This window comes from Cyprinus carpio, chromosome B22 (assembly GCF_018340385.1).
Source record: "Cyprinus carpio isolate SPL01 chromosome B22, ASM1834038v1, whole genome shotgun sequence".
Lineage (NCBI taxonomy): Eukaryota > Metazoa > Chordata > Actinopteri > Cypriniformes > Cyprinidae > Cyprinus > Cyprinus carpio.
In genome coordinates this window covers 33,395,235-33,407,722 of record NC_056618.1, presented here as the reverse complement: position 1 = coordinate 33,407,722, position 12,488 = coordinate 33,395,235, and the positions used below count along the sequence as shown (strand labels likewise).

General features: G+C 33.7%; 1 protein-coding gene across 1 annotated transcript; it reads right to left on the bottom strand.

The window, feature by feature from the left end:
- Positions 1 to 2,233: 2,233 nt before the first annotated feature.
- mfsd8l1 (major facilitator superfamily domain containing 8-like 1) lies at positions 2,234 to 12,354 on the bottom strand. Its single transcript, XM_019095980.2, is given in 14 exon segments — positions 2,234 to 2,912; positions 2,986 to 3,016; positions 5,288 to 5,373; positions 5,465 to 5,595; positions 6,659 to 6,781; positions 6,862 to 7,075; positions 8,255 to 8,328; positions 9,427 to 9,480; positions 9,483 to 9,732; positions 9,815 to 9,894; positions 10,103 to 10,222; positions 10,298 to 10,360; positions 10,667 to 10,852; positions 11,881 to 12,354. Coding segments are annotated over 12 exon segments (1,452 nt in total). The 5' UTR covers positions 11,957 to 12,354; the 3' UTR covers positions 2,234 to 2,912; positions 2,986 to 3,016; positions 5,288 to 5,292.
- Positions 12,355 to 12,488: the final 134 nt, after the last annotated feature.

Sequence of the window (12,488 nt, the reverse complement as noted above, 5' to 3'; positions counted from 1 at the left end):
GACCCCTGGTGTTCGGAGCTGGAAAATTTTACAGAGCGTTTTCAAAGCTGTCTAATTCATTTGGTGGATGCAAACAGAAATCTTTCACGTATAATTATAAAATTGAATGTATTATTTTAAAACTTTACATTTTTTGCTGATACTTCCACGCCTATTATAATCCTGTGTAATTTGCTAATAACAGACTCAGTATAGTCTCTTTTGAGCTTAAGTTTCATGTGTAAATGAATATTAATATTTCTTGTTTAAAATATTCCTAAATATTATAATTTGAACTGTGGATACTAATATTAAAATGTTTTAGGAGAACTGTTTTGCAATCGTAAGCTCAATAATAAGATAAAAATATCAATGCTGTACTATTATTGTAGCTCCAGTTTGCACTAAAACTTTATATTTCATCTATAAAAAATATTAAAATAATGTAAACCTGGAAATAACTCAAACATTTAAAAAACTTAAAAAATAATAAAAAAAAAAAAAAAGTAATGACAAAACAAAGAAGAAATATTTAAGATTCTGCAATACGAGATGCTCTTGTTGGAAAACATGATCAGGTTTATTTATTTATTTATTTTTAAATTTAAATCAATAACAAAAATCTGTATCATATACACTTTTCAACCAAAATCTGAAAAGAAAAATTCTAAAAGATAAATTCTTATTTTTTGTAACAGAATGTAAAAAGAGAAATGAAAATATGTCACAGAAGTGAATCATCCAGATGTAGCCGGCCTGGCAACATTTTTCCGTTTATTAAGAGACACAGGGTAAAAAATAGGCTTTACGGGAAAACAACATAACGGAAAACACACACACACACACACACACACACACACACAAAAAGTCTTTGTCAAGAAGCACCTGGATGATTCCCATCGGAACACAGATCCCATTACTTTCCGTATGAAACGAAAAACAAAAAATGGTTCAATAGATAAGCTATTTTTTTCTTTTTTTGTGAATAAATAATTGGAATGCTGATGAATGTTCTTATTTGAAAACGTTGAATGTCAAATTTGATTAAAAATCTAGTCTGACCATTGTAAATTAATCAGAAGGTGAAAAGTTAAATTCAGAATAATTAAAACACATAATAATAATACATATAGTTTAAGCACAATAATAATACATATAGTATACATATAGCACAAAAAAAAAATAAACAAACATAAAAATACATACAATCTTTAAACAAATATTGTCTGGCCACACACTAAGTGCACACTTAAATTATGCAAATCCATGACACAAATTATGACATATTAAATATGTTAAAAGCAGAAATTTTTGTGTGTTGTTTGATTATTAAGGGACAAAATCTTTCTGCTAAAAAAAAAACAATAATGCACAAACTAAAACTTCTTTCTTATATACATATTAATTAAAGAGTAATATGTTGCTGCGTAGTAGTGATCGCAGGGTAATATTATAAAAAAATGCCATCGTTTTACACGCCAGCTGGTGCACATGAGAAAATGGAAGTAATGAGTTTACTGTAGATTCATAAATGCCTCAATATTTCTCAGTTATTCTCAAAGATGACTTGCTTTCTGTGGGTTAATGACGCCCTCTATTGGGCAGTTTATGCAAAACTGTATTCCACAGTGATTCGAAGAACACACTATTAATCTTTAACCTTTAGTGTAATGCAAAAAAAAAAAAAAAAGAATATTATTGTAATATGGTATTATTAAAATACTAGTATTTTAGTAATATTAATACAATAAAATATTAATATTAATTTAAATATATAATTTTATTTCTTATTATATTTGTTTTTATCTAAATCTAGTAAATATGTATGTCCCTAACATAATTACAAAAAAAAAATAATAAAGTATGAAAATTGGGCTATATACAAAAAAAAAAAAAAATAAAATAAAATAAAAGAAATAAAATAATATGTTTAGATCACGCAGAACTTTCTGTTCAACCCTGCCATGCTGAGAGAGATTGCACCATTTAAAAATAATAGTTTGGTCTATAATAATAATAATAATAATAATAATAATAATAATAATAATAATAATAAATTAATAAAATGAAATAAATAAAAAAAATCTCCAAATTCTGACTTTTTTCTTGCAATTCTGAAAAGTCAAGTCACCTTTATTTATATAGCACCTTTAAACAATACAGATTGTGTCAAAGAAGCTTTGCAGTATCAAATTAGAAAATAGTGTGTCAATAATGCAAAAGGACAATAGTAAACAGACAAAAGTCAGAAATATGAAATAAAAAGTCACAGTTACCCATTTTATTTTTTCCATTGTGGCAGAAAGGAAAAATAACAATTGCGAGATGCAAGACACGTGTAAAGAGACGGAATGGGGTTATTTATTGTCCCAGTTATAGTTTATATTAATGCAGCTCTGGTACTTTGGGCATAAGGTTGTATAATATGTTCTTTTTTGTCAGTAGCAGTAATCCTATAATGTTTAAGACCAAAAAAAATTTATTTAATTAAAAACAAAACCCTAAAGCTTTCTAACACAAATAGCCTCAGCATCATTTCAAACACACATAAGTAATATTATCTTTTATTAAATAATCAATCAGCAACAAATATATAACTAATTGCATTAATCTCTGTATTAATATAAAAGCATTATAACGCACATGAATGGATTTTCCCTCGGAATGTGGCCTTTCGTTCTTAATCCTAAAACATCTCATCTACTGGAATTTCCATAGGAAATATAGTAGAAACATCCATTTATCAAAAGAGTCTTTGCCCTGAGATGAAGACATCCAGAGATTCATCCATCAGCCTCACGCTTGCTTTCGTCATTCTGCTTATGTTGGTCTTACCCACTCCTGATGTCTCCGTTCACTGCATTTATTTCTGTTGCTGCAGTGAATCCAGATGATGTCCGCTTGTCACTGATCAGCTGGAGCTGCATTAACATCTGTCAGTGAGACAAACCTAGACTGAATTCTCAAGATTTACTGAATTAAATGATTCAGTATCAGCTTACTCACCGACAACGGCACAAGCTAGATGATGTCAAACCTACAAACAAGGAAAGAGCATTGTTAAATAATAAGCCTGCCATATATGACACCCAAATGCTATCTATCCATCTGTCTATTTCCATAATAAACATTACATAGGTCAGTATCAAAATAACAATAAAATATAGCTGCAAGCAGTGATTACCGGGATTCAAGCACTTTAAGGCAAACATGAGAAAATATGTTACATATTATTAAGCAAGCCTGTTCTTACCCAAAATCAATAACTAAAAAGGGCATTTTTGGCAATCCAGGTATTTTTTTTTTATTTACCTGCATAACTGTTATTGCGTCACCTATAGCATTCTCCATAAAAGTTGGCGTATGCTGCATGTGCTCACCTAGATTCATGAAGTTTTGAGTGTAAGTTTGGGATTTATAGGCTTTTAAATTTGAACATTTGTCCTAAACGACCCCATCATATCCAACCAAAGTTTAAAGATCAACCTTTCTGTTAATTATTCACCTACAGAGCCCAAAGAATTGTACTTCAGTGGTTTCTTGAGGTTAAGCAAAAAAAACAGGGTCTAATTCGCAAAAGTAGTGTTTTTTTTAACAATCTTGATTAATTAACAAACGATTTGGTTGACAGCCTTGGTTCTTGAGGCTACGTCTATCATGACACACATAAATGCAATATGCAATCGTTTACACACTTGAAAAATGTGATGTCACCCCCCAGTGGCTGATATGCTAAAAATTCATCTGACAAAAGTTTACAATAATTGCAAAATAATTGAACCTCCACATATGTTCTCCATTAACCGTGTCTAATAGGTGCTCAGATTTCATTGGCCGATGGCAGCCATGATTTTTGAAATATTTGAATGTCCTCATAGACACATTGGACAAAGACAATGCATGTGAATTTTCAAGCCAATCGGACAAACGGATGCCGTTCTAGTAATTTTATATTTTTCAGATTGAGGTCTTACATACGCTGAAAAATTATAGCCATTTTAGTAAAAGTGGCCCCGCCCCTTTCAAACATTTTGGTGTCCCTTTGAGAAGTTGAATCGAAAATGGTTTGGTTCTAATTTTATTAAAAAACATATTTATTGCTATTCACTCTCCAGAGAATTTTTCTGCGCTGGTTTGGTTCTAATTTGAGTAAAAAACCTAGGACTAGTTCACAAAATTAAGTTTTTCAAAAAATCCAAAATAGCCAAATATTTTGGCACTCCATTCCAGTGATAGAAGACACTAGAGCCTGCGACTGACAGATTAGTAGTTATGAGCGATTTCGTTCTTTCGATCGCTGTAGCGCCCCCCTCAGGACGATTGGGGTGAGACTTGGTGACGTTGTAGAAGGTGAGGGTACTACCATCCCTCAAAGTTTCAGGTCTCTACGCGTTTGGTCTGCCTGATTAAATTTACATAAAAACTAAAAAAAAAACAAAACATAATTACAACAACTTAAAATGACGTAATATCATTTTGACAAAAACAAGGTGACATAATAAATAAACATTACTAATATACAAATATTTAAATTAATTTACATTTTAATCTATTTTATTTTTTTTTTACAGACATTATTTTTTATAATTTATACAACTGAAATAATTTATATAGTTTATTTATGTTTACTGGTTGTACCACATGGAGAAATGTTAAAGAGCAATGAATCAGTTTATTTATTTATTTATCTCTTATGAAATAATTAGATTTTGCAAAAAAATTATTAATCAGGGTTTCTTTATAATAATTTTATTCTTCTGATATCTGATATCAAAATTAAGTTTAATTTATTAATTAAAACATGTTTAGCATAGAAGAGATGAATTTAAATCAGTTCTTTAAAACAATAATTTTTTTTCAATATAAAATTTTAATTCATACAAATTACATATTAACGGTATGCTTCTGCATGCTGTCTGTATTATATACAGAAATATTAATGAACAATAAATCAGTTTTGTAAAAAAAAAGAGATTTTTCTTAATCAGATGGATTATTAGTTTGAAAAAAATAATACATTATATCCATCAATTACATTTACTTTGTAATTTTTAAAATCATTGAGTCATTGACTTAAATCAATATTTGACAAGGCAGTGAAAAGTTACATTTATATATAAAATCAGGAAAAACAAAAACAAAACAAAAAACTGAATGATACTTGATGAAAAACGTGATTAAGTCATGTGACAAAAATTTACCATAGTTGCATACTGTTGTTAAATATTACACTGCCCAGTAAGCAGTATGCTAGAGTTCAGTTCCAAACACCAAGTATGCTTCAGTCTAAAGTAAATTCTTTGATTACCTGTGTCAGTCTTCTGACTCACTTCCTGTGGGATTGTCTACAGTTACGGGCGCCACCAGCCGCTCATACGACACCACCATCATGATCTGTCAATCACAGAGATGTCTCAGCATGTTTTCATACTGTCATGTGTGCACTAGCTTCTCCAGACAGTCACACGTGTGCATCTGGACTCACAGTGAGTAGAGCGAGCAGACCCATCATCAGCCCAAGCATCACGTACAGGTTAAAGGTCAGACCGCCCGCCCAGAGAGGCCCGAGAATGGTGGCCAGTCCTCCGACAGAGCGCCGAATCCCCTGACTGAACCCTGAACACAAACACAGGCCTGAGCTTTAGCAAACACTGATTTGGAAACCAGAAAAACTAGAAACGTTTATTGCTTTGTATGTTTCTTGACAAACCCTCCCCTAAAAGTTAAAAAAAAAAAGCCTGAGAGTTATTTTTGGATAAGGTGTGGTCACTAGGGAAGCTTGTTTCCACCACTGAATAAAAACTGTAACTTCTCACAATTCTGATGCTTTTCTCACAATTACGAGTTTATATCTCACAATTGTGAGAAAAGAATGGCAAGATATAAACTCGCACTCCCGAGAAAGTCAGAATTGCGAGATATAAACTTGAAATTGCAAGAGAATTGTCATAATTGCAAGAACAAAATTTTGAGAAAATAGAATTGTGAGAGAAAAGAATTGCAAGAAAAAAAAAGTCAGAAATGTAAGAATTTGTGAGGAAAAAGTGAACTGTCAGAAAAATGTCATAATTGTGATAAAAAGCCAGAATTTTGAGAAACTAGCAGAATTGTGAGAAAAAATTATTGTGAGAAAAGTTACAATTGCGAGAAAAAAAGTAAATTGCGATAAAAAGTCAGAATTACAAGTCAGGAAAAGTCATAATTTCAAGATATAAACTCGTAACTGGGAATAGAAATTCAGAATTGCGAGAAAAAGTGAATTTTGAGAAAATTGTGAGAAAAAAAAGAATTGTGAGAAAAACTCAGAATTGCGAGATATAAACTCGTAACTGCGAGTAAAAATTCAGAATTGCGAGAAAAAGTCTGAGCTGTGAAAAAAATGTCAGAATTGCAAAATATATCACACAATCCTGAGAGAAAAGTCACAATTTTGAGGTATGAAGTCACTTTTTTATTTTTTATTCAGATTAGCAAAATCTTGTGGGCGCATCCATGTGACCAACCCGTTGAACCCATTGCGAAATTTGCATGTCGAATTCTTTCCAATTCGCTTGGATTTTCATTGACAAAATTTTGCCCCCTGAAAACAGATGCTGAAGCATGGTAAATGTAAACGTGCCAAGTGTTCTGACTTGTTTCTAGGCACTTGGTAAGCAGCTACTATGTTCTTAGGACTAACCTTGCGTCTTCTCTGATGTAATTTTGGAGAAGAGAGACACCTGGGCGACTGCCACAAAAGGAAGGCCCAGGACCTGAAGGAAAACACCTATGATGAACTCCGCCAGCTGCCAGGCAAATCCACCTGATCCAAAGAAACATTTGTGAGCCGTGAGGGATTTTAGAGCTTACGAGCACAGCATCCACAGTTCCGTGTGTTCTTACCCTGAGGATTGGCCAGGAAGATCAGGCACCAGACACAGGAGATATTGCAGAGGATGAGGCCGACGGCCAGCACCACTCGCTCCGCCACACGCTTGCTCAACCAGCGCACAAACAGAAAGCCAGCGATCACCTCGACGCCACACAGACAGTACATGATGCTGTTCTCCAACTCGCCAAAGTTAAAGAACTTCTGTGTCAGAGGAGTCACCATAGTCTAGAGGAACGATATTAACAAACAAAATATTGCACTTAGGAAATAATTATTTGTCATATAAAGTAGTGCAAGTGATTTCCACCAGATATAAATGTAAATGTCTTTTATTCCCCAAAACAATTCCTGAATTTGAACTGAATAAAGAAATTGGATGCAGAATTGTAATTCAAATTTAAATTTAGCGAAGAAACAAAAATGTAATCATTTAATTAATTTAAATGTTCTAAGTCTTACCTATATGTAGTATTTAATTTAAATATGTTTCATTATATATAACAAATTAACTTTAATTCTACGAAAAAAATCAAAACAAACTCTTTGTGGTGCTATATTGCATAAGTAAAATTTGTTTTGAAGGCATGATGAAATTTTTCAGGTTTGCTGGAATGTCAAATCTGAATTAAATCTGAATTGTGAGTGGGCAATTAAAATTTTTGTTCAAAATCCTCTGCACATGCAGCGATTGCAATTTAATTCAAATTCTAATTTAAATTCATTCAATTCCAGTTCAACATTTTGTAGAGCTTGTGGCAAAAGTCAATTCAAATTCCAAATCAAATCAATTCAACACCAAATTGTTTCAAATTTCAATTCAAACTTTTATAGAATGTATGCAAATTTAAATTCAAATTCCAAATTAGCCTTCTATGAATTGTTTCAAATTCAAATTCCAAATCAAATTAAACCAATTTCAGTTCCAATTTAAATTCCAATTCCAAAAATCCAATTCAATATTCTGTGAAGTGTATGGAAAATTCAATTTCCAAATCAAATCAAACCAATTCTAATATCAATTCAAATTTAAATCCATTTAAATTCCAATTCAGTCATTTATGGAATGTGTGGCAAATGTAAATTCACATTCAAGTCCAAATCAATTCAAATTCCCATTAAACATTCTGTATAGTCCGGCAATTTCAAATCATATCAATTCCAATTCAAATCCATTCAAATTCCAATTCAAATCCATTCAAATTCCAATCCAACATTCTGTGGAGTGTGTGAAAATTTTAATTCAAATTTAATTCAAATCAAGTTAAAATTCAATTAAAATTAATCCAATTCAACATTTGTTGCCGAGTGTGGTCTATTTAATTTAAATTCCAACACATGAACTAACAGTATTAAATTCTTAATTTTGCCAAACCTGCTACTTTAGGAGTGTGTGTATGTGTTCACCTCCAGAGCTGTCTGATTAAACAGTGTGATAAACTGAGCAGCCAACAGCACAACCACCTCCTCTCTGAGGAACTCTGAAAGTAGAAACAATGAAACTCACAGATGGATATTAAACCAAACTCATTCCCATAGAGAGTCTGAAATTTAGAGAACAATAACCAGTTTTTATGAGATCAGTCAGTAAACATTGAAATATGTCAAACTAGGTTTCCAGATCTGGTTTATATCAAGTGAGTTGCAAACTTAACTAAACATGTAGTGTGTGGTGTTCAACACTACCAAGCATCTCATAAGTTAAGGTTTTAAGAAAAGTCTTTTGAGTAAAGCAGCTTTGAAAGTCTAACAACAAATTCTATGGCAATCCTATTAATATACTAAGAAGTTGCATTGCTTACTTACAATATTAAATTAAAAAATAAATACAATTATAATAGCATAAAGGTGTTTTTAAATTTCAACTGAAAATCACTTTCCATTCCAGAATTGTTAATACATTTTTAATAAGACACAAAATTTGTCCTATTTTCAACTAACGAGGCTTCCTTAAAGGGGTCACATGACGTTAAAAAAATAATAACGTTATTTTGTGTTTTTGGTGTAATGCAATGTGTTTACGTGGTTTAAGGTTCGAAAAACATATTATTTTCCACATACTGTACATTATTGTTTCTCCTCTATGCCCCGCCTTCTGAAACACGTCGATTTTTACAAAGATCATCGCTCTGAAAAGCAAGTGTGCTGTGATTGGCCAGCTGTCCGGTGCTTTGTGATTGGCTGAACGCCTCAAGCGTGTGACGGAAATGTCACACCACTTACCATATTTGGAAACACAAATACTACAGCGAGAATCAAAGTTACGCCGCCTTTCTTTGCGTAAATATTTGGCTGGTGTTATGCAAATCTTCCCACATAGTGATGTAGAGATGTGGGGGCGTGTTTAAACGACGCGTTTTAGGAGGGCGTGGACGAGTCTCAACTTTTATAAAGAATATCTCTTTGGGTTTGAGACTTTAGTCTTTGCAATTTTAGGGATCTTATCTATTCATGAACAGCTTTTAACACTCCAAAGACAAAGGAAAACTTGAAATCGCATCATGTGACCCCTTTCCTAGTCAACTTTTTCTTTTAATTCCTGTTATTCTGATTTTGTAAATCGGTGATTTTGCTCTCACCTCTGCTGGCACTGAAGTTCCTGAAGGGACTGGAGCTGACCTCCTCAGGGGGAGTGAAGGCGGAGGGGAAACATGGGTCACATCTCCGTTGGCCACTGAAGAGGTTCTGGACTGGACGCTGGTGACCGTCCCGTATGAGCCAGTGAGCTCGTTGGGCCCAACCAAAGGTTTTCCCTCCTCTTCCTCCTGCTCCACCTCCTCCCGCTCCACTCCGTTCCTCTGACGTGTTTCGTCTTGAGGGGTGAAGTCCCAGTACATGAACAGGACTACAAACTGAAGAAGTATCCACAGCAGGCACATGAAGAGCTGAAACGCAACAGATATGTTTGTTTATTGTGCGTTTCCAGATGCTTCAAACAACGTCGACAGGAAATCTTCAGGATCTCACCCCCGGGGAAGTGTATTTGTTCACTGTAAAAGGTCCGATCTGGAAGTTACAGAGTCTGAGAAAGATATTGAATGCAGGACCTAGAACACAACAACAACAAAAGAAACAAAGTATGAACTAAATTAAATACAGAGAACTGAATATGTCATATGTCAAATATTAAAATTGGACTTTTTAAGTTGTATGTTGAGTAAAACATGTGCTGAATATAAACAGGTATCGACTACTGAAATGTTTATTGCACACTTCTAATTTGCATGCATGGTCTGCTAATTTATTTTCACTGACCAATCAGAAGCCCAGCTTGACGGCAGGCCATAACCGCAGCAAAAACAGTTGAACGATCCTCAGGGGCTGTATTTCTAGTCAAAAAGCCAAAGATCGATGATCCAGCACCGGTGCCAATACCTAGCATTAGAAACTGGTTAAATCACTAAAGCTTTAAAATAGACATAGCCTTAAAGAATTAGACCGAAACCTCACCTGCAACTAGACGACTGCAGAGCAGTAACCATTTGGAGTATCCCATGAAATACATGAAGTTACCTAAAAATGGACAGAAAGAGACGTACCCACAAGCCATTAACATTGCAAGTGTTGTCTTCATTTAAAGGAGCAATTCATACAAGATGTAGATTTCTTCATCAGATTTGGAGAAATGATGGACTGGAGTGGACTCTCATTCTGACGGCACCCATTCACTGCAGAGCATCCATTGCTGAGTGAGTGATGTACAGTAATGCTACATTTCTCCGAATCTGATGAAGAAACGAACTCATCCTAATCTTGGATGGACTGATGGTGAGCATGTTTGCATTTCTGGGTGAACTATTCCTTTAAGTGCAAACTTACCAACAATCTCAAAGACGTTGGCGAACAGGATGATTTTTTTGGTGGCGAGGGTGCGATCTGACCAGAAGCCAAACAAAGGGCCAGCGAGAAGCCCGCTGAAGCTGAACGCCGACAGGCTGAGACCAAGAAAGTACGGTGCTGCATTTAACGTCTGCAGATACCTCCATATTGTGGGCAAAATCACAGCTGGAATGAAAACAGACATACATTAAAGGGATAGGGGGGAAAGGGTTTGGAACGACATGAGGGTGAGTCATTAATGACATAATTTTGATTTTTGGGTGAACTATACCTTTAATACATTATGGGCACATCTGATCTGGTATTTCAACTATTAACTTGATAGCTAGTTAGATTAGTAACTAATGGCAGTTCATTAACAGAGAAAGTCTGTGACTTACTGTTCTGGAAAAAATCTTAAGAATCTCTGAACACAAAGAGCGATTCTGGGACAGGCAAATGACTCGTATATAATTTTATTCTAAACAAGTAACAATTCAATCAGTTATTAGCAACATCACGTTATTCATTTGTGATGAATGTGACACAGTCTCTTTGTTACTATTATTGAGGGGTTATTTACATCAAGAATTATCTTGACTACTGAAACATCTGGCTACATTATTACTTCATGTTCCATTATTATTGTATGTTTATATATATATAATTAATATGGAGTCTAAATAAAATTAACTAATAACAAAAAAAATAAATTATTAAAATCTTAGTTCAAATCAAATTTCAATGCCACATTTTGCAGAGCTTGTGGTAAATTCGAAATCACATTAAATTCCAATTAAACATTTTGTGGAACGTGTGGCAAATTCTAATTCAGACCAATTTACATTCAAATCAGTTCAAATTCCAATTCAATATTCTGCTGAGTGTGTGTGGTTAACTGAATTCAAATTCCAGTTCAAATCCATTCAAATCAATTCATTAAGAATTCTCCTTACTACTGAAACACTGAACATATTATATATTTATATATGTGGATTTAATTTGATATAAGAACTGCGTAATAATAATAATGCAGAAAAAATACCTACATTTAATGATGTAATGTCATATTGCTTATGTAAATACTGGTATGCTAAAATAACCCTATCAATACACATCTCGTATTACACTACGGGTAATAATTATCATCACCGAGAGTGTAATAAACGATTGTAAACTATCGTTCATAGCACTAATACAGAGACTCAACTCACCGTACTCGATCCCGCTCAGTAAGAAGATCAGTCCTATCGTGAAGAAGGTCAGTCTCCTCTTGCGCCTATAGTCCATCTTTACTCTCTTTTTGATATTTATGGCTTGTCACAGAGATTTTGACCCATCTTATCGCGGCTCGCGCCTCGTAATGATCAGGACACTGCGACCAATTACTGAGCGCTCTCAGTAGCACTGCACACTGCAGCTCTAAAAACACAGCTCTGAACTGCTTTTATACAGTCGAGCGGCGCTGCAATGTAATGCAGACAGTTCTTCTCAACAGTCAGCAGCAGACAGCTTGTCAGTTCTGTTTAAAACAATCCGTGCATTATTTGAACGCCGTGATTTTGACTGCAGCCGCAGTGAAGCACGCACTCTCTGGCGTCACTACCGGTCGCCGCTACGCTGATCTCCTTCACCGTGGTATTAAAAGTTCGACTAAATTATCAAGAAAATTATTAAAACTACGCACAACCGATAACAGAATCTTCATTTCATTATATATATATATATATATATATATATATATATATATATATATATATATATATATACACACACATATATATATATATATATATATATATATATATATATATATATATAT